General features: G+C 40.4%; 1 protein-coding gene across 4 annotated transcripts in view; it reads right to left on the bottom strand.

Moving 5' to 3' along the window:
• The window catches only part of SETDB1 (SET domain bifurcated histone lysine methyltransferase 1), a 30,319-nt gene extending 7,345 nt beyond the window's left edge, over window positions 1-22,974 (bottom strand). Inside the window, exons 1-14 of one of the 4 annotated variants that reach the window (XM_067727683.1) lie at window positions 22,822-22,974; window positions 21,451-21,721; window positions 20,597-20,748; window positions 9,615-9,649; window positions 8,588-8,687; window positions 7,706-7,831; window positions 7,337-7,538; window positions 6,580-6,653; window positions 5,450-5,640; window positions 4,529-4,658; window positions 3,686-3,851; window positions 3,444-3,602; window positions 2,185-2,808; window positions 1,620-1,736 (exon numbers count right to left, since the gene is read on the bottom strand). In XM_067727683.1, the coding sequence (XP_067583784.1) occupies window positions 1,620-1,736; window positions 2,185-2,808; window positions 3,444-3,602; window positions 3,686-3,851; window positions 4,529-4,658; window positions 5,450-5,640; window positions 6,580-6,653; window positions 7,337-7,538; window positions 7,706-7,831; window positions 8,588-8,687; window positions 9,615-9,649; window positions 20,597-20,748; window positions 21,451-21,710 (2,336 nt within the window). In that variant the 5' untranslated portion in view covers window positions 21,711-21,721; window positions 22,822-22,974. The other 3 variants (XM_067727681.1, XM_067727685.1, XM_067727684.1) reach the window with 3 other exon arrangements.

The raw sequence follows: 22,974 nt of genomic DNA, 5'->3' as shown, positions 1-22,974 counted from the left end.
GACCTGACTGGCCTTTTCACTTTGGAAATACACTTCCTTCCATTATGGGAAAGCATCTGAATTACTTCACTGATGATTCTTTCCTTTTTCATCCTCTCTGTTAATTATGTATCTTGAGTATTAGGCTAATTAGTTCACATATTCATATACACCCAGCTTACCACATTATATCCCACTTTTTTCACTGTCCTCCTCTTTCCCTGACCTGTCCTTCTCAATCTCACATGCTGGCTCCACCTCCTCTGCTCAATTTCTAGTTGGATAGCCCAGGGCTTACTCTGGGCCCCTTCTCTTTTCTATTATCGATATTCTCTCTAGATGAACTTGTCCAGGCTTTAACTATCACTCCTGAGCTGATGACTCCTAATTCTTTATGCCCAATCCTTACACTTCTCTTCAGAAGTCTCAATGCCCTTTTTTCTTAAAAAAAAAAAAAAAAAAAATTAAATAAATTTATTTATTTATTTGGCTGCGTTGGGTCTTCGTTGCTGCACGCAGGCTTTCTCTAGTTGCAGCGAGTGGGGGCTACTCTTTGTTGTGGTGCGCGGGCTTCTCATTGTGGTGGCTTCTCTTGTTGCTGAGCACGGGCTCTAGGCTCGCGGGTTTCAGTAGTTGTGGCACATGGGCTCAGTAGTTGTGGCTCGTGGGCTCTAGAGCGCCGGCTCAGTAGTTGTGGCGCATGGGCTTAGTTGCTCTGCGGCATGTGGGATCTTCCTGGAGCAGGGCTCGAACCTGTGTCCCCTGCACTTGCAGCCGGATTCTTAACCACTGTGCCACCAGGGAAGTCCTCAACGCCTTCTTGACATTTCCACTTGGGTTGCCTAACAGGCATCTCAGACTTAACATGGCCAGAACAGAAGCTGACTTTTACTCAGACCTGCAACTCTAGCTCTAGTCTTCCATCTCAGTAAAAAGCACCAGCATCCACTTAGTTGCTCAAGTATAAAATTTAGGACTTGTCCTTGATCTGTTCTTTCCCTCCCATTCCGCAATCTATGAAGTTCTGCAGCTCTACCTGCAAGTGCATCCCCAAGTGTATCCGCTTTCATCTCTACTGCCACCTTCATTCTAGTACAAGCCCCAGCAACCACCACTTCTTACCTATGTTCCTGAAAGTATCTAATTGGTCTACCAAATTCTACTTTTGCTGCCCTAAAGACTTATTTTTCATAGATAAGTCAGAGTAATCTTTAAAAGGCAGATCACATCATTTGCCTGCTTAAAATTCCCTAACAGCTTCCCATCACATCATGAATTTGACTCTAATTTTTATTCTGATTTACAAAGTCCTATATAATCAGGTCTCCTCTCTGAACACATCTCGCTTGCCAGAGTAAACCACAATCTGTTAGAATAATCGTACAGCTCTGAAATCAAGGTGATCTTTTACTGCAACAGAAAATTGCTAGATACTATTCAATCATTTTATGTATTCATTTCGAGGAAAGCTCAAGGAAGAAACCTGGGCTGGGAATTCAGTAACTGAGGCTTAATTGATAAAATGTCTGTTTCAGTTATCCTATTTTTGGCTCCAATTTTTAGAATTCTGATGGTTGTTACAAGCACAGAAAAACAAGAATTCAGTCTCTGAGGTGCTTCACTTTCCCCTGACTACTTACCCTGTGGGAAGACACTCTTCTAGTCTCTTGTACTGGTAGCCAGAGTTAGAGTTGATTTGGCCGCCTGGGGTACAGGCTGTAGCCTGGACAGTTAGCTGATGGCAGGTACACTTGGACCTGTATAAAACAGAAGGGTACAACAGCTACAGCTGTGAGACTTTCTTTAGAGGCAAGAAGTTACTACTGATAAAAGGATGGTGATAGAGCAGTGAAATTTTTCTTCTTGCATACATATAAATGAGAACGTTAAAGACAGAATATGACAGAGTGAGAATAAGATAAAGAGACAGAGAACAAAACAAGTGGCAACCAAAAGCATAATGGAGGGAAGCAAAGGAAAAGGAGAATCAGAGAAACGAACATAAGACACATGCACCCAGGGTTAAGCTATGGGGCCCCAGCCTCTCAGTCTCATAGTTTTCATGGAGGCCTTATGGCAGGAGCTCCAGCTAAGAAGGTAAAGGGAGGTGAGGAAAGGAGGAGTGCAGTATAAGGCAAAGAAGTGGAAAGAAAGACAATCACAACAAAGTTGGAGGCAGGGCCAGCAATTCCTTAACCAACTCACTTGTCCCGGCACCCATCTTTGCAGTCACAGCCAACCAGAAATTCAGCGCCTGTGTTAATGAAAACACCCTTGCCCGGGATTCGTTCCTTGCTGTAGGCCACCTGAGGTGGGGGAGTTGTGTCAATCTCATTGACACAGGACAGAGGAACATCTTCCTTCCCATAGGTGATGTCCAAAATATAGTAAAAAGGCTTATAGGGCTGAAACTTTCGGTCCACAAGAACATATGGATCCAAACAGAACATCTCCAGGAAGAGGAAGTCACAGCCTGTCTCAAAAAGGTAGCGCTCAATCTCTTGCATTGTCCGAAGGCAGAGGCCACAGGGTGTCTTATAGATAACATGAAAGCCCATCTTGCGGTTAACTCGGCGCCGGGCTGTCATCCGCCGGAAGTCATACAGTAGTGGGACTAGGAGAGGGTTCTTGCCCCGATACTGCTCATTTCTCATAGGTCTGACTCGAGACAGACAAGTATAGCTGCAGACATGAGGTAAGTAGAAAAGCTTCTCCATGGGGGCGCGGTAGGAGGGCTCTGCCGGGGCCCGCTCCAGCATGCCATGGAAGGCTGGGGGTGCTGGGGGAGCTGGGGGTGCTGGGGCAGAGGTTGTGGATCCTAAAGGTGATCTGCAAATGAGATGCAAGAATTCAGATGAGAAAGCAATAGCACCTCTCTAGTGTACACTTAGCCCATCAGCTGGCTCAACCACTTCTCTAACCTTTCAAATAGCTGTCCTCTTAAAGCTAAAGATGATACAAGAAAGTCAAATTTCCCCTTGCCTTACTAAACCTGGACAATGACATGCTCTGGTTACTCTTCAGTGACTGATAATATCTCTATTTCAACAGCATATATTTTCCTAAAATTTTTTTTGCCTGCGACTTATGGAAGTAGAGTCCAGTCTTCTACCAATGCTAGTTTTTCCTGCTATGTGTCCTATAAATGCCCTTACTGACTCCCACGATTCAAGGAAAGAGGCTACAGAGTTCCCTTTCTATTGTACCAATGATGACACCATATTCAATAAGCAATCTTAACAAATGACTTTCTGGTGATTGTATTTTTAGAAGCCTAGTTTCTAATTCAATTATTTTTACATTCTGTTTCTGGTAACGTCCAAGTGTAAAGCTTCCTTTTCAAGTTCAAACTTCTCACCATCATAATCTTAACTAGACACCTTGTAGCTAAGGAACCTCCCTATACAGTGACCATTCAGTCCACACTGCCAACACCCCCAAAAGAGAGCCTGAGATTTTCTCACCTATGTGTCTGACTGATCCCAGGTTTCCCACCAGGAGCATTTTCACTGAGTGCAGGCGATGTAGGGGAGGAATGACCAGAGCCCACAGATCCTGGCCGGAAGGATGTGCTTTTTTTGGCTACCTGCTTCCGAGATTGGGCAAGCTGGCTTTCCAAGCTTCTAGGAGATTAGAGATCATATAATAAGGGATACAGAAAATACAATATGAAAGAAACCAGCGAAAAAGAAGGAATAGCACTCACTCACTGTCACCTGCCTGGGGGGACAGAGGTGGACCAGGTGGGGCAGGTGGGGCAGGTGGGGCAGGTGGAGCTGTAGGCTGAGGGGGCTCCACTGGCTTGAACTGGGTTCCAGTACTGGTCAGATCCTGAGTGTACTGGACCACGGGACCTTTGCTCCTCACAGCACCTATAGGAAAAAGGAAATTGACCATTGAGAAGATGAGAACTGTGTCATTTATATTCATGCACACATCTAATCCTCAATTTATATAATCTAAAAAAGCAACAATGGAAACATTTTGACTAAGTGCTAAGACTGTCAGATCTCACTATTTACACCAATGAGTGGGAATACTGGCACAGGCTGACTTTTACTTAAATAACAAGATTTCATCTTCCTGCCTCAGACGATTTACATTAGTAATTATCTCATACTTTGGTAAAATTTTTCAAAAACGCATTCTTTGATCAACTAATGTTGTCAGGAAAAATTAACCAGAAAGTATGCCAGGAATATATAAAAACAAAAACAAAACTGGTTTGGGCTTTAAAAAAACTGACCACAGATAACACACAAAGCATATAATCTTCACGTGGATAACAGGTAATTACTACCAACAATACCCCTAACCTAAGCCAGTTGTTTCAGATTTTTATGTGTTTTTTAGAACAAATCAGAGCCATAGAATGTGCAGGCAGCATCACAAATCCATCACCACTACTGGAAACAATTCAGGGCACATGTCCTGTTTTCAATGAGTCAGTAGTGTAATCCTGGCAAACAAAGGATATAGCCATTGTACATAAACCCCTTTGCTGGTTTGTCCATTTCTTCCTTCTCCCAGGGTATCTTTCAGGACATACCCATATTTGGACGTGTCCTGAGCTGTCCGCCTTGCTTCTTCTCTAGCGTAGAGGCTGAGGATGTCTTCATGCTGAACATGGGCTCCAGCCGTGTAGAGCCTCGATAGATCCATTCACATCTTTTGTCATCCTGGGGGATTGGGAGGAAGGAACGGTGGCGGGGGGAATGAGTTAAAGGCTAGAATCTACACCGCCGCTTGTGAAGAATATACACTATGTGCCTCCCTTGGGCGCAATCTCCCTGATGAGCCCTGAATTCCCTATCTATTCAATAAGCTTATGTGCCAGGCTCCATGACAGGCATCAGGAATTCAACAACAACAAAAACAAACAAAAAAAACCCCCAAAACAAAAACACATATATTCCTTGTGTGAAAAATTATAAGAGAGATAGATGTTTATACTGAGTATAAGAAGTGTAACAAGGATCATAAGGCCTTAGGATCAAAGGGCTGAAATAGTTCAGAGAAGAAATATAATTCTAAGAAAGGCATGAGACAGAAGAAAAGGATAAGTATAGAAGATCTAAGAGTTAAACTGGGCCTTGAAAGATCATCAAGACCTCGAATTCACTGATCCTTCTTTTTTGTCCCACTATGCTATCAAAGCCCTAACCCTGGCAAACAGAACTAGCCGCCTTCTCTGTACCTACATGCATTGTGGATACTCCTGGAGAAAAACAAAAACAGTGTCATGCAGATTAGTGTCATAATTAAATTCAGGGAATTTATTTTTAATAACCACTCATACAGGAACCAAAAAGAAGATAAAGTAAAATTTGACCCAAAACAGCAAGAATAGGTAAGAGAATAAGAAAGAGGAAAACTACGGCATTTCTACAAAATCATCATCATTATCGCCTCTTATGCTCCCCCATCTCACCCAAATCCCTGCCTCTAAAACTCTAGGGAAGAAGAGTACCAGGAAGAGGATCCTGACTAGGCTGCCGTCCACCTCCTCAACTCGGGACTTCCACCACGTGCCTTCCCACTCAGTCTTGATAAGCTGTCCACTCTTGAGCAAAACCATGGGGCGGTTGGGGTAAGCAGTGATATACTCCTCTATGAAGTCTCGGCAGGAGATGTCTTCTATGTCCTCCCAAGTCTTTTTCACTGTCCCAAGGAAGAAGTAGGGCTGAGAGAGGGCAGGTAGGGCATGTCTTGATAGGGGAAAATGGTTGGCAAGGAGACATTTGGTATTTTTCAGGTTGGGAGGGAGAGAAAAAATAAACGAAGAAATCATAACCTCAAGGGAAGCAAAACCAAGATCACCTAAAAGTATTGAACCTAATGTGTAAATGTACACTCAAATCAAGTAAATACTAAATAAGCAATATGAAAACATAGGTGAGGCACTCATTTCATAAAAATGTTTGTTTCTTCTTAGGAAAAGTCAAGTGGAAATTCTTGCTAACTTGGTAAGTCTAAAGGTAAATCAAAAACAATAGGTGGCACCATGAAATTGATTTAAAAAAACCTGTCCTTCCTTCTCATGCTCCATCAGGCTTTTAAGGGACCCTGAATGTATTTACTGCCATGTTATGTGGAAACACAGCCATGTTAGTTGACTCTTCTGCAATTAAAAACAGTTGCTTCTGTTAAAGAGTCTCTCCCAAGCCAGAGTCACAAGTACAGAGGACACTATGAAGCCCCCATCTAATACAGCTTCTGTAGAAAGCACCATGAGAAAGTGCTATGAAAGCACTATGCAGACTACAGATTTATACAAATGTTAGATTAAGCATGAGACTAGGAAAGAAGTAATATCTTCTCAAACCTAAATCACTCAGAAATGAAATCAAAAGACACCTACAATATGAGCATCCACTCAAGGTAAGTCATGCTCTTCTAGTGTCTGACTCTTTGGCTGCAAAGACCCAGCACTAGAGATGAGCAAATTAAACTGTAACTCTCAAAGGACATTAATGAAACTTATCCTCTTTGAGACTAAAGCACCAAAAACATTAGGGCCTTTTAATTGGTTGTGTTAAGAAGAAATACAAGGTAGAGGAGGAAATGGATAGAACTAAGGAAGAAAGGAGGGACACTCACGTGGCCGGCAAATGGGATACAGTTCAGACTGTGTAACATAGGAAGCGTAGCCGTCATCAAAGAAAATGAGAAACCTGTAAGGAAAGAGTGACGGTAGAAAGATTGGGGGTTATGATATTTAACTCGACCAACAGAAATTATCTTATCATAGCTTCCACACCTCTGGATCACAAACAGGACACACTCCAGGGAAGATGTTCGGTGCACTACTTTCTTCCTACTATTCTCTCTTCCCACCCCAAGAGTTAAGAATTCTCCCTTAGGTTAGCAGATGCAAACTATTACATACAGAATGGATAAACAATAAGGTCCTACTGTATGGTACAGGGAACTATATTTAATATCTTGTGATAAACCATAATGGAAAATAATATTAGAATTCTCCCTTAATCTAACCAACATATCCCCACTTTGCCAAAAGCTATTTATTCTCATTATACTGTCAGATTCCTAAACTGCTGAAAAACATTTAGTCTCCATTTCTTCCTTCTATATGAATTCTCTATTCCACCTAACCATTAATCAATCTGAATTATTCTCCCCTACCCAGTTTTCTCCTTGAGAAAAGGAGAAAAAAGGGTGTGTGTGGGGGGGTGGCGAGAAAGAATCATCCACATGACTCCATGGCAAAGAAAGAGTTTCTGGCCACTGGGGACTAAGAACACAAAAGCTAATTGTGAGATCTGGACTGTGGCTTGAACAGGGCAGGTGCTGTGCTCCCGGCTCCCACTCTCTTTACAATCCTCTGTCCAGGTACCTGAGCTTGTTTTTGACGTTTGGTGTCTCAGCTACAATGCCAGCGTAGAGCCAGACCTGATTCCCATCTTTGTATTTGGCCACTACTCGACTGCCCACATACAGCTTGTCAGCAGGAGGGTGGTAATCATAGGCAATATGGTTCCCTGACAGAAGACTCTTTCCTTTGTTGTCAAATTTCACCTTGTATTTCTTCCCTGGCCCTGAGTAAAAGGGAAAGATAAACAAAAAATTTTAAAAACCGTCAGTTTCTGTGTGAATCCTGGTTGCTACGTGAGAGACAAAAGGCAAGGCTATGGGGAAAAGAAACAATCAGCATTGGAGACCTGCAGGTTGTCTTTCATTAGTTCTTCCTCTAGCTTGAACATACCAACCGTCTGGATGGCAATAAGGGTGCCTTTGTGCCACGTCTTAGTTCTCTTCTTGCCCAGAATGCGCATGCTAACCACCAGGTCACCATCTTTACTCAATTCTCCAGACATTTGACTCAAGGTTCCTAGGAAGAAAGCATAAAGAGATATGGCATAGACTGGGGAAAGAATGGAAAAATAAAGAAAGTACTGGGTTATTGGGGCAAGTGGGGTAATCTTTTGATCCTTAGCCACTTTTACTGCTCTGTTGGCCAAGGGCAGAAATATAAGACACAGTCGAATCAACTGTTTATGCTAACAGGAAAAACTTGAATTGAAATTCACATGTAACTCAAGACCATCTCACTTTAACCAAATATTTCCAACTCCTTATTAATAACATTAATTACCACTCATTAAATGCCACGTAGCATTTTATAAAACATATTCCTGGGAGGGATCTCTTAACAGCCACACTCTACAAAGTTTCCCTCAGACCTCTTTTTAAGGGTTTGAGTTACTCTCTTCTCTTTAACCTTCATCTGGAAGAAGAAATCACGAACATGGAGCTAAAAAGGTATTTGGACAAAGCCATCACACAGTAGAAAACCAGCAGACAAAAGACTTAAGCCAAGGGACTTCCCCGGTGGTCCAGTGGTTAGGACTCTGCATTTTCACTGCCGTGGGCCTAGGTTCAATATGTGGTTGGGGAACTAAGATCCCATAAGCTGTTCAGCAGGGGGAGAAACGACAAGCAGACAGCAAGGAAAATCTGTGGTGTTAAAAGAACCAAACAGAGGTGAAGAAGGATTCTGAAATGCTAAAACAAAGCCAGTTATCCATGAAATCTCTTTGTAGGATTTCATGCCCGCACCTATACCGAGGTGCCTCCTGACTCTAACCTTTGTGTAGATCCTGGGAACTGCTCTTCTTGTTGACAGCGTCCATGAACTTCTGGACATCTTGAGCTGACTTTCTTAAGGCAGCCATAGCTTCACGGAGCTGTAAGGAAAGGGATGAGGGAATCAAGTTTTAAAATAGTAGCACCGGTTCTTTTTTAACATCTTTATTGGAATATAATTGCTTTACAATGTTGTGCTAGTTTCTGCTGTACAACAAAGTGAATCAGCTATATGTATACATATATCGCCATATCCTCTCCCTCCCACCCTCCCTATCCCCCCCCACCAGGTGGTCACAAAGCACCAAGCTGATCTCTCTGTGCGATGCAGCTGCTTCCCACTAGCCATCTATTTTACATTTGGTAGTGTATGTATGTCAATGCTACTCTCTCACTTCATCCCAGTTTACCCTTCCCCCTCCCTGTGTCCTCACATCCATTCTCTACATCTGCATCTTTATTCCTGTCCTGCCCCTAGGTTCATCAGAACCTTTTGTTTTTTTTTTTAGATTCCATATATATGTGTTGGCATACAGTATTTGTTTTTCTCTTTCTCACTTACTTCACTCTGTATGACAGACTCTAGGTCCACCTCATTACAAATAACTCAATTTCATTTCTTTTTATGGCTGAGTAATATTCCATTGTATATATGTAGCACCAGTTCTCCAGCATAAGAACTTGTCTTTTAAAAAGCAAAATAGAATGAGTTATGTTTAGAAGCTTATAGTTACTTTATCAGGCAAAACCTGCCCTTTCTTACAAATCTGGTTCAGAAATCAGCTTTAGGAAGCTATCCTTGACTAATTTAACTGCCAAATTCTACATTCATACAGCACTCAGTGCATGCATCTATAAGAAACTTTTGCATTCTTTTAACACCTATTAGAGAACTGCAACCCATAGGGCTGATTATGCAGGGTGAACGATTATATGCTGATAGCTGAACTGACCGAATGGTCAGGCCAAAAGTTTCTCCCATTTTCATATTCTTATCTCTCACCCTTCTCTTACCCATCCCAACTTACCTTCTGGTCTTTTGGAGTTCTGCTCCCAGCATCACCTACAGATGAGAAAAACTCTGAGTGTAAGGGACTTACACATAAGAATTTCCAAGAAATCAAGAACTAAGCTACTTAACAGGATTACCATGGAAACATTATTGATAACAACTGAAAACTAGATATAGATATACATATCTATGTGAAAGTACCAAAAGCATTTAGAAAGATACACAGCAAATAGGTAACAGTGCTTACCTGGGGATAAAGTACTGGGACAGGTGATATTCTGTGGGATTTTCAAATATTTGAATTCTCTCTTTTTAAATTTGTTTATTTTTATTTTTTGGCTGCATTGGGTCTTTGTTGCTGTGCGTGGCCTTTCTCTAGTTGCGGCGAGCGGGGGCTACTCTTCGTTGCGGTGCATGGGCTTCTCATTGTGGTGGCTTCTCTTGTTGAGGAGCACAGGCTCTAGGCGCTTGGGCTTCAGTAGTTGTGGCACACGGACTCAGCAGTTGTGGCTCGCGGGCTCTAGAGCACAGGCTCAGCAGTTGTGGCATGTGGGCTTAGTTGCTCCATGGCACGTGGGATCTTCCCAGACCAGGGCTCAAACCCGTGTCCCCTGCATTGGCAGGCGGATTCTTAACCATGGCGCCACCAGGGAAGCCCAAATATTTGAATTCTTATAACAATAATTTATGGGTTATTTGAATGATTTGAAAAGTGAAATATAGTCAGTGAATTAAGCAAAAATGTTTCTTCTTGAGTAGTGCTGTCCAACAGAACTTCCTGCTATGATAAACATGTTCTGTATCTACACTGTCTAATATGTTAAAATTTGGCTACTAAGCACATGAAATGAACTTTAAATTTTACTAAAAATTCTTTTAAAATCAGGTATAATTCACATACCAAGAAATTTACCCATTTAAAATGTTTAATTCAGTGGTTTTTAATGTATTCACAAGGTTGTACAACCACCACCACTATCTAATTCTAGAACATTTTCATCACCCTGAAAAGAAACCCCACTAATGAGTATGGGGTTTCTTTCTGGAGTGATGAAAATACCCATTAGCACTCACTCCCCATTCCACCCTTCCCACAACCCCCAGCAAACATTAATCTACTTTGTGTCTCTATGGATTTGCCTATTCTGGATATTTCATATAAACGGAGTCATATTATATGTGGTGCATCATATCAGATTCATCTATGTTGCAACATTTATCAGCACTTCATTCCTTTATATGATTGAATAATATTCCATCGTACGGCTATGCCATATTTTATTTATCCATTCATCAGTTGATGGACATTTGGGTTGTTTCCGCTTTTTGGCTGTTATGAATAATGTTGACAGGCACATTTGAATATCAGTTTTTATGTGGGCATATGTTCTCATTTCTCTTGGGTATATGGCTAGGAGTGGAATTGCTAGGCCATAAGGTTTAACCTTTTGAGGAACTGAAAGATTTGTCCAAACTGGCTGTACCATTTTACATTCCCACCAGCAATTTAGAGGATTCCAATTTCTCCACATCCTTGTCAACACTTATTACTGTCTATCTTTTTAACTACAGCTATCCTAGTAAGTATAAAGTAGTTTTGACTTGCATTTCCTTAACAACTAATGATGTTGAACATCTTTTCATATACTTATTGGTCATTTTCACATCTTTGAAGAAATATCTATTCAAATCTTTTGCCCATTTTTAATTGGGTCATTTGTCTTTTTATTCTTGAGTTGTAAGAGTTCTTTATACATTCTGGAAAATACTAGGCTTCACATTTCACATATTTTTTTATTTTTGGTCACACCACATGGCTTGCGGGATCTTAGTTCCCTGACCAGGGATTGAACCTGGGCCCTTGGCAGTGAAAGTGTGGAGTTTTAACCACTGGACTGCTAGGGAATTCCCACATTTCACATAATTTAAATAGCCACATGTGGATAGTGGCTACTGTATCGTACAGTGAAATTTTAGATATTTATAACGTATATTTAAAATGGGGGGACTTCCTTGGTGGTCCAATGGTTAAGAATCCACCTTCCAACGCAGGGGACGCTGGTTTGATCCTGGTCGGGGAACTAAGATCCCACATGCTGTGGAGCAACTAAACCTGCACACTGCAACTACTGAGCCCGTGCGCTCTGTAGCCCGCGCACCACAACTAGAGAGAAGCCCGCATGCTGCGCCAAAAGATCCCGTATGCTGCAATGAAGATCCCACAAGCCACAACTAAGACCTGACGCAGCCAAATAATAAATTAAAATTAAAAAAGGCAATGGTGGTAATCATTTTGCAATAAACATACATATCAAATCATTATGTCTTATACCTTAAACTAATACTATATTATTTGTCAATTATATCTCAATAAAACTGGGGGGGGGGAAGTAGCAAAAATAACTAAATAAATAAAAACAAAAATGGAAAGCAATGTACATTTCTGAAAATAACAAAAATAGTTAAATAAACTACAACATATCTAAATGAGGTTCATAAAGAATCTTCAATAACACGAGGCAATGCTAATGATATATATTAAGTTTTAAAAGTTAGGATACAAAATTATTTATTTGATATGAACTCAACCTTGGAGAGAATACACAGACACACCTGTGCATGTGCACACATTCCTCAAAGAACTGTGACTATGGCATATGATTAATATCTGTTATCTTAGAACTCCACAACTGTAAAAGGCTTCAAAACACATGTTCTATATTTGAGGACAAATTAAGGACGGACGGTTATTAATCTTGCAGGGATTTTTACCTTTAAAATATATTTAGATACATTCATGTGGTAAAAAATTCAAACATAATAAAAGGACACACAATCAAAAATAAGTCTCCCTCCTGCCCCTGCTTCTCGTTACTTGCCTCAGAAATAACCAATATTAACAGTATCTTTTGCAGCCAAAGATATTCTGCAAAGTTACATATGTATTCTATCCTGCCTTCATCCTTTTACTCACACTCAACATGCAGGTTTTTTTTTTTTTTTTTTTTTTTTGCGGTACGTGGGCCTCTCACTGTTGTGGCCTCTCCCGTTGTGGAGCACAGGCTCCGGACTCACAGGCTCAGAGGCCATGGCTCACGGACCCAGCCGCTCCGCGGCATGTGGGATCTTCCGAGACCGGGGCACGAACCCATGTCCCCTGCATTGGCAGGCGGACTCTCAACCACTGCACCACCAGGGAAGCCCGCACGTTTTTTTTAAAATAAATTTATGTATGTATGTATGTATGTATGTCTGCCTGCACTGGGTCTTCGTTGCTGTGCACAGGCTTTCTCTATTTGTGGCAAGCGGGGGCTACTCTTCGTTGCAGTGCACGGGTTTCTCATTGCAATGACTTCTCTTGTTGTGGAGCATGGGCTCTAGGTGTGCGGGCTTCAATAGTTGTGGCACACAGGCTCAGTAGTTGTGGATCGTGGGCTCTAGAGCACAGGCTCAGGAGTTGTGGCACATGCGCTTAGTTGCTCCATGGCATGTGGGATCTTCCTGGACCAGGGCTCGAACCCGTGTCCTCTGCATTGGCAGGCAGATTCTTAACCACTGTGCCACCAGGGAAGTCCCAACATGCAGTTTTTTTGTTTTTATTTTTGGCTGCATTGGGTCTTAGTTGCAGCACACGGGATCTTTGTTGTGGCATGCAGGATCTTTAGTCATGGTGCGTGGGCTCTTCGTTGTGGCACACGGGATTCTCTAGTTGTGGTGCACAGGCTCCAGAGTGTGCATGCTCTAGAGCTCGTGGGCTCTGTAGTTTGCGGCACACAGGCTCTCTGGTTGAGGCGCACAGGCTTAGCTGCCCCACAGCATGTGAGATCTTAGTTCCCCAATCAGGGATTGAACCTGCATCCCCTGCATTGGAAGGCATATTCTTAACCACTGGACCACCAGGGAAGTCCCCTTCATGCAGTTTTTATGTTGCTTTTTATCTCCACACTTAAAATTACTAGGAAAGTATTCCCCATCAGGACCTACAAATCTGATTCTTTTTTCCCCCAATTTTTTTATTGTGGCAAAATATACATAACACAGAATTTACCATCTTAACCATTTTTAAGTGTACAGTTCAGTGGTATTAAGTACATTCATGTCACTGTGCAACCATTACCATCAGTCATCTCCAGAACTCTAAGTCACCAAGTTAAGACATGAGGAACAGGACAGAGGGAGCATGAGGGAGTATAGTCATCTGTACGAAAGGTCTGAATTAAATGTCCAGCTTTGCTAAAAATATAAGCAGAAACTTTATACCAATAAATTGAATACTTAAGAAAAAATATAAATTACCAGAAAATTACAAGTTACCAAATCTGACTCAAAGAAATAGAAAAGCTTTGCACAAAGTAAATAGATACCTAGATGGCTTCATAGGCAAATTCTATCAAACGCTCAAGGGGTACATAATTCCAATTTTGCAAACACTTCCCAAGAATTAAAAGAAGAAATACTGCCTATTCCATTCTACAAGGCCATCAAAATCTCAATATTAAAATCACAGAAGGGTAGTACCAAAAAAAAAAATTATAGGCCTATCTCTGTTATAAAAGAGAAGATGCAAAAATCCTAAATATCAGCACAACAAATCCAGAAATGTTTAAAAACGATATATTTAGTTGGAGTCATCCAAGGACTATAAGGTTGGAAAACTTAGTGATTTAAAGAAAAATATTCACATAATAATTTTACTAGATATATAAAGTATGTCCAATAAAATCAACATCTACTCATGATAAAAACTCCCAGCAAACTAAAAATTTGGGACAAGTTCTATTACCTGACAAATGACATCTTCGAAAACCTGTAACAAGCAATCAGCCTTAATAGTATAAGATGAAAAAAAAAAAATAGTATAAGATGAAAACATGCCCTTTAAAACAAGCCACAAGGGCCGCTCTCGCCTTCTGAGATGGCCCACACTCTGTCTGTGGAGTGTGTTTCTCTCTAAATAAATCCACTTCTTACCTATCAAAAACGAAACAACCAAAAATAACCACCAAACAAGCCACAAGACAAGGAAGTCCTTGTCATCATCATTACTCCCATTTAACATTATAATAAAGGTCTTAGCTGGTGAAATATGACAAGAAAAACAAGACTTATCTGCCATAAGTATAGGAAAGGAGGAAAAACTGCAATTATTTTCAGATGACAGTCTACATAGAAAACTTAAATGAAATCATAGAAATAAAAATTTAATAAGATTGTCAGATACAAAAATCTATATGCAAAAGTCAACTGCATGTCTATATACCAGCAGCAACTAGTTGGAAATGTATTTTCTTTTTTTTTTAAAAGAAGGATATTAATTTATTTATTTTTGCTGTGTTGGGTCTTTGTTTCTGTGCGAGGGCTTTCTCTAGTTGTGGCAAGCAGGAGCCACTCTTCATTGCGGTGCATGGGCCTCTCACTATTGCGGCCTCTCTTGTTGTGGAGCACAGGCTCCAGACGCGCAGGCTCAGTAGTTGTGGCTCACGGGCCTAGTCGCTCCGCGGCATGTGCGATTCTCGCAGACCAGGGCTCGAACCCGTGTTCCCTGCATTAGCAGGCAGACTCTCAACCACTGCACCACCAGGGAAGCCCCTGGAAATGTATTTTCTTAAAAAAGATATTTTTTGTGGCTACTGAAAATGGTAGTTGAGAATAAATCTGACAGAAGACGTGCAAGCTTTCCGTGGAGAAAATTAATCAACCCTCCTGAAAAATGTTAAGGACTACATAAATGATCTTTGTATAGGAGAGTCAAATACCATGAAATTATCAACTATTCCTAAATTAATCTTGTGATAACGTCGATGGTTTGGGGGTTTTTATTGGTGGGGGGGAAGTGGGGAACATGACAAGCTAACTCTCAATATAAATATAAGCACAACAGGTGAAAAAGAACCAAGACATCTGTGAAGAAGAACAAGAAACTGAGGTTACTAGAGTTAAAAGATATTATAAAGCCACAGTGATAGGCTCTATAGAGTTGAAACAGGAGGAAATGACAGACCAGTGAAACAGAACAGAAAGTCCAGAAACAAACCCACACAAATATATGGAAATAATTTATGATAGAGTAGGCAATGTAAATCAATAGGAGGGGACACATTTCAATAATGGTGCTGGAAATTGTTTAAGAACAATATGAAAAAAAGAAAAAAAGAAATTCCATTTGGAATTAAGACTTAAATGTGAAAGACAAAACTATGAAACTTTCAAAGGCAATGTAAAAGAAGATCTTTATAGACTCAGGGCAGTAAGGATATAAAAAGCAATGACCATAAAAGAAAATGTTAACGTTAGAACTTCTGTTTATTAACAAATAACATAAAAAGTAAAGACAAGACATAAGGTTGGAGTGATATGTGCATTTTATAACTGCAAAGGATTAGTAATTATAATTATAGGAATAATAGGTAGACTTCCTATGAATTAAAAAAAACAGTTGAGCAAATGAGCAAGATACATGAACAGACATAACAAAGAAAACCTACAGATGACTCACAAACACATGAAAAGATTCCCAAGTTCATCTGTAGACAGGGAAATCAAATTTTAAAATGAGAGTGCTAAGTGTTGTCAAGGATGTGGAACACAGGTCACTCTCAGCCACTGGTGGTATAAATATAAATTGGCACAACCACTTTGGAAAGCTGTTTGGTCACTAATTAACCAGCAAGGTTGAAAATTCTATATCCTAAGAACTAGCAACTCCACTCTTACAGTACCCTAGGATATCCTAAAAAGATTCTTGCACATGTGCATCAAGAATCATTTACAAGAATATTTAGGGCATTATTTACAATTGCAAAAAAACTGAAAACAAATGAAATGTCAACTGTTCGGAGACTAGATAAACTGTGGCATATTCACATAATGGAACAACACCATACTGCAGTAGCAACTGAACCAAGCATCACACATCAGCATGGTGTTGAAGATGTCATGGAAGAATGCATACAGTGTCTAAGATTCCATTTATACAGTTCAAAAACAGGCAAAACTACAGCACTTCTGGTAATAGTGATGTGACAAGATTGGACAATCCCCCTATGCAGAAAACAACTATAAAACTGGACAAAATTGTCAAAAGCAATCATTTCAGGACTTCCCTGGTGGTGCAGTGGTTAAGAATCCCCTTCCCAATGCATGGGACTGATCCCTGGTCCGGGAAGATCCCACACGCCGCAGAGCAACTAAGCCCATGCACCACAACTACTGAGCCTGAGCTCTAGAGCCCGCAAGCCACAACTACTGAGCCCATGCACCGCAACTACTGAAGCCTGTGCGCCTAGCGCCCGTGCTCTGCAACAAGAGAAGCCACCACAGTGAGAAGCCCATGCACTGCAATGAAGAGGAGCCCCAGCTCGCTGCAACTAGAGAAAGTCTGTGCAGCAACGAAGACCCAATGCAGCCAAAAAATTAAAAAAAAATCATTTTAAGACACTGGAAATTTGACCAAAGGCAAACAATAGATTGATAAGTATCCCTGAAAAACTGCTAAATCTTCTGGTAACAAAGGTGGGAGTCTATGGATCTCTTGCCTGGGGCAGCTCCCATCCCTGCTCCACCTCTAGCTTGGTGGGCAAAAACTGTAGCTTTATCACTGAGGTGCTAGCCATAACAAGCAGATTTGCTAATTTGAGGTTGTAGCTCTTGTTTAGGGTAAGCGGCAAACCAGTAAATTTAACCAGGAGATTCTGAAAATGAGAGAGTCACAGACAGGCTTAGATAAATTCTCTATACATTTTTGGGTGACTGCTAAAATATGCATATGCAAAGAGGACCCAAGAGTGCCTAGTTAAAAAGGAAACCCAAGGTCAAAGAAAAAAATCACAAAGGAAATTAAAATTTATGAGTTACATGAAAATGAAAATTCAACATAAAAATTTATGAGATGCAGCAAAGCATGCTCAGAGGGAAATTTATAGCTTTAAATGTTTATATTAGAAAGAAAGAAAGGTCTAAAGTCAATAGTCTCAGCTTTGACTTTAAGAAACTAGAAAAAGAAGAGCAAATCAAACCCAAAAAAAGTGGAAGGAAGAAAATAGAGATCAGAGTAGAAATCGATGAAATAGAAAACAGAGAAACAGTAGCAAAAATAAATCAATGAATCCCCAATACTGGTTCCTTGTAAAAGAACAAAAATTGATAAACCTGTATCTAGACTAATCAAGAAAAAAAAGAGGAGATCTAAATAACCAATATCAGGAATGAAAGGGACATCACTACAGAACCTACAGAAATTAAAAAGGATCATAAGGGAATACTATGAACAACTTTATGGCAATAATTTAGACAACTTTGATAAAGTGAACAAATTCCTAGAAAGACACAAATGAACAAAATCAACTTGAGAAGAAACTGAAAATCTAAATAGATATTTCAGGTAAAGAAAATAGATTAGTGATTATATTAAAATAGATATATCAGGTAAAGAAAATGGATTAATGATTTATCTTCCCACGATAAATTCAATGTGATATCCTGGATTGGATCCTGGAACAGAAGAAGTCCAGAAACTGAATAAAGTCTGGAGTTTAGATAAAAGTAATGTACCAATGTTTGTTTCTTAGTTTTGACCAATATATACCATGGTAACATTAACATTAGAAGAAACTGGTGAAAGGTATGCAGGAACTCTCTATTACCTTTGCAATTTTTCCATAAATCTAAAATGATTCCAAACTAAAAAGCTTACTTAAAAATATCTTTCCACAAAGAGAAGTCCAGGCCAAGATGGTCTCATTGCTTAATTTATCAAACATTTAAGGATGAAATAATACCATTCCACACAACTCAGAGGAAGGAACACCTCCCAACTCATCTTATAAGGCCAATATTACCCTGCTACCAATGCCAAAGACATCACAATAAAACTACAAACCAACAGCCCTCAAACATATGTGCAAAAATTGTTAAAACATTTGCAAATCCAATACAGCAACATATAAAAAGGATTATACACTAAGACAAAGTGGGGGGTGGGGATGGGAGAGTTATTCCAGGAATAACAGATTGGTTTAACATATAAAAAATAATTATTGTAATACATCCTATTAATAGGATAAAGGACAAAAGCCATATGATCACCTGAGGACAACAGAGAAAAAGTAGCTGACAAAATCTGAAATCGAATCCAGCTATTATAAAAACTCTCAGCAAACTAGGAATAGAAGCAACTTCTCTGAACCTGATAAAGGATACCTACAGCTCACATCATAATTAATGACTAAACATAAAATGCTTCCCTGATAAAATCAGGAACAAGGAAAGGATGTCTGCTCTTTTTTTAACATCGTACTGGAGGTTCTAGCAAGCATAATAAGGCACGGGAAAAACACAAGACATCTAGATTAGAAAGGAAGAAGTAAAATAACTATTTGCAGACAACATGGTCTAATGTATAGAAAATCCTGAGGGAGCCACAAAAAAATTCTAGGAAACTGATAAGCTGATGCTAAAATTTATTTGGATTATATATGAAATACAAATGAATTTGGAGGACTTTCACTAAGTGATTTTAATACTTACTGTAAAGCTACAGTAATTAAGACAGTGTGGTGCTGGTATAAAAATAAACATTTAGTTCAATGTGACCCTCAACTACAACATATAGCCAGCTGATTTTTGACAAGGATACCAAAAGAATAGTCTTTTCAACCAATGGTGGTGGAACAACTGGATAGCCATAAGCAAAACAAACCAATCAACTACCCTCAGCTCTTACGTTAAGAATTTTTATTCTTCAAAAGACACCATTAAAAAAATGAAAAGACCACATCTGGGAAAATGTTTGTAAAATAGGTCTGATAAATGAATTGTACCTAAAGTATAATAAGTCAGAAGACTTATATATATTGACTTAGAAAAGTCAATAATAAAAAGACAATCCAATTTTTTAAAAAAGGCAAAACTATTTGAATAGCTATTTCCTCAAAGAACATACATAAATGGCAGATAAGTATGTGAAAAGATGCTCAATGTCTTTAGGAACATGCAAACTACAATCACAATGTGAGGGAGTCCCCTAGTGGCCTAACGGTTAGGATTCCGGCTTTCACTGCTGTGGCCTGGGTTCAGTCCCTGGTTGGAGAACAGAGATCCCACAAGCCACGCAGCATGGCCAAAAAAAAAAAAAAAAAAGCTACAATTCCACTTTGCTAGGGGAAATGTAAAATGATATGGCCACTTTGGAAAACACAATAGCGATTTCTTAAAAACTCAAACATACACTTACCTAAGACTTACCAATTCCACTCCTAGGTGGAGTATCCAACAGACATGAAACATAATGTGGACATTAAGACTTACACACCAGGGACTTCCCTGGTGGCGCAGTGGTTAAGAATCCACCTGCCAATGCAGGAGACACGGGTTTGATCCCTGGTCTGGGAAGATCCCAAGTGCCACGGGGCAACCAAGCCCGTGCGCCACAACTACTGAGCCTGCGCTCTACAGCCTGCGAGACACAACTACTGAGCCCGTGTGTCACAACTACTGAAGCCCGTGTGCCTAGAGCCTGTGCTCCACAACACAGAAAAGCCACCACAATGAGAAGCCCGCACACCGCAACAAAGAGTAGCTCCCACTCGCCGCAACTAGAGAAAGCCTGTGCGCAGCAACGAAGACCCAACACAGCCAAAAATAAATTAATAAACTAAAAACAAACAAAAAACTGTTAAAGAATAGACAAAACCAAATAATCTGTTTTGAGATATATACATAGGTGCTAATGCCACCTATAAAGAAAAACAAGGGAATTCGGAATACAGGTTACATAGAATGGGGAAAGGAGAATAATTCAATCAGGAAGTAGCAAGAAGTGAAAATCTATGATATCAATACTAACAATCTTCTTTTTTTTTTCTGTAACAGACAAGTCCAACAGTTAGGAATATGGAATTAGTAAGAATGGTTTCTCCTCTCTTTTATCGTCTATTTGCTCATCTTCCCACATTTCAATTTTAATCCTGAGATTTTCCTGTCCATAGCCTCATCTCTTACCTGAATCAATACTGAGGACATCATCGTCTTCATCAGGAATCTCAATTATTTCTGTAGGCCGGGAAGCTTCATCTTCAGAACTACTGTCCCGGTACTGTAGTCCCAGTTTGGAGTAAAAGTCCTTCACCAAAGACTCACAATTAGTCACTGCCCTAATATTGGAACACACGTAGAAAAGGTCAAAGCCAGCAGAAGCAGGTGTAAAAGCTATTAGAATTTATATATATTTCAGTATACACTGACCTCTATTTAAACAGGCCATATTCCAAAGTGTCTCTGTTTTGAATTTTAAATGCTTATCCCATAGAAAAATGTTTAAATAGTGGTTTCCAGACTAGTTCTTCAAAAATCCAAAATAAGCCCAAAGCACAGTCCTTTCAACCTTACCTCATTATTTACCTTGTTGTTATTTGAAAATATGTTCTAAGTGACAACTAGGGCAGGAGAAACAAATCTTCTGGGGGTTTAGGAGTAGAAACAGGGCTCTAGGAAACAGGGCTCTATTAAAACTTCGCAGTTACATAAAACAGCAAGTTTTTATAATATGCACTCCCTAGATGATTCTACTAAGAAAACAAAACAATTGCTCTGAAGTAGAGTGACGTATAAAGAAGGGGAAGGGAGTCAAGACTTGGACTCCCCTACTGTTGAGCATATTAGCCTCTGATAGATGAATATTATATTATATGGGTGGTTGTGAGGTCAGATTATGGCCCTTCACCCTTGAGGAAGAGTAAGATTCTACATACCTGTACCTTCTAAAGTACAAAGTGTACAATGTCATGAACAATTATACTACTTTAAAAATGTCTGCCAATAGGTAGATTTCCTCCTATTTCCTATGTGGTTCTTACCTGGATGCATCATCAAACAGCTGGTCAACATGGGCCACCTCAGATTCCTTCTGTATTACCCATGTCTCCAACTCTGCTAGTTGCTTCTTGCGCTGCTGTATACAGTCCATCTTTTCCAGTTCTTCATCAATGAACTGCCGAAGTTCCTCCATAGATATACCCAGCTCCTCAACCACTGCTTGTTGCAGCTCTGCAATCTCTTCAGACTCCACTGCAGCTGTTGCTGCATCCAAACCAATGCACCCAGGGAGGGAGGACATACTGTTGTCCTCTACATGGAGCAGGAAACTAGAATTACTTTTGGAGTTATTATGACTGCAATAGAGAATTTCAGTCCCCTAATAAAACTCATTCCTACTCTGCTACTTGTTACTCAAATATATGTAGTTAGTTCTCTTTCCCCATTCTCCAGTATCTGATGCTGAGATTTTGTAGAGTTCTCATCTCCTGTAGGCTACAGACTATAGGCCTGAATAAAATGCAAAAGTTTGAGAGGGCACGGAAGACATATATTATGCAACAGGGAGCTACCGAAAACAATGTTTTAGGAAACTGAAGAGAACCAGTTTATTGAGGAAGATATTTCTGTGGCCTGTGTTCTTTAATTGACTAATGAGATAAATCTTTGTTTGCACGCTCTGCCTAATTTGAACAAATACTCCCCACCTGGAGGGGTTTGGGCTACAACTCCCTAATTCGTTGTTTTCTCTTTAATTACTTTTCCCTTTACATTACTTTGCTTTTGTGTGGAAATTTTTTGTTTGAAAAGTATAATACTTAAGGACAGAAAAGCTTGCAGCAAAGAGGTTTCCCCAAAGTAAAAGGAAATAAAGCAATTTGGGAATAAACCGTGGCTACCTAAAATCGACAATTCAAATACTCCCACATACAACTCACATTGGTGTTAACTGCTTTTTTTATCAAACGGTTAAAGCAAAACTGATGCCATAATGCCGTGCGACCCCAGCGCCAGTTCTCACTGCCTCCATTTTTCTTTGGCCCACACACCGCCCCACCCCCGCGCTATCCATTTTAGGGGTGCGTCCCACCCACCCGCAAACCCAGCTCAACCCCGCCCCCGCTAGTCCCCCGGGGAAGACCTCCTTCCCACTCTCGCCCGACCTCCTACCACAAACAAAACATTCCATACAAGCCCTTGGTCTCCAAATACCTCAATTAACAGTATTTCCCACACCTCCCAGCTTCCAGCTATGAGGGCTCTTTCTTACCAACCAGACTCACGACTCAGGGGTCGGCCTCTGTAGGAAAGAACGAAACCAAAGGGAAAAGGGAGCAGGGGGAGGGGAAGAAGCGTGAGGGAGGGAAGGGGAAGGAAAAAAAAAAAAAAAAAAAAAGACGCCGGAAGCAAACCTGAGGTGCCGTTCCGGTCGCCGCGACGGTAGCCTGACGGGGTCAAACCCAAAGGTGCAGGGTAACCCTCAAAGGCTGGGCAAACTCAGGCGAGTACGCATGCGTCGAGGCAGAGCCTTCCAGGGCACACGTGAGAAACGACCGGAACGGCAC

Source organism: Pseudorca crassidens, chromosome 2 (assembly GCF_039906515.1).
Source record: "Pseudorca crassidens isolate mPseCra1 chromosome 2, mPseCra1.hap1, whole genome shotgun sequence".
In the NCBI taxonomy this organism is placed as follows: domain Eukaryota; kingdom Metazoa; phylum Chordata; class Mammalia; order Artiodactyla; family Delphinidae; genus Pseudorca; species Pseudorca crassidens.
This window is presented reverse-complemented; position numbering and strand designations above follow the sequence as displayed.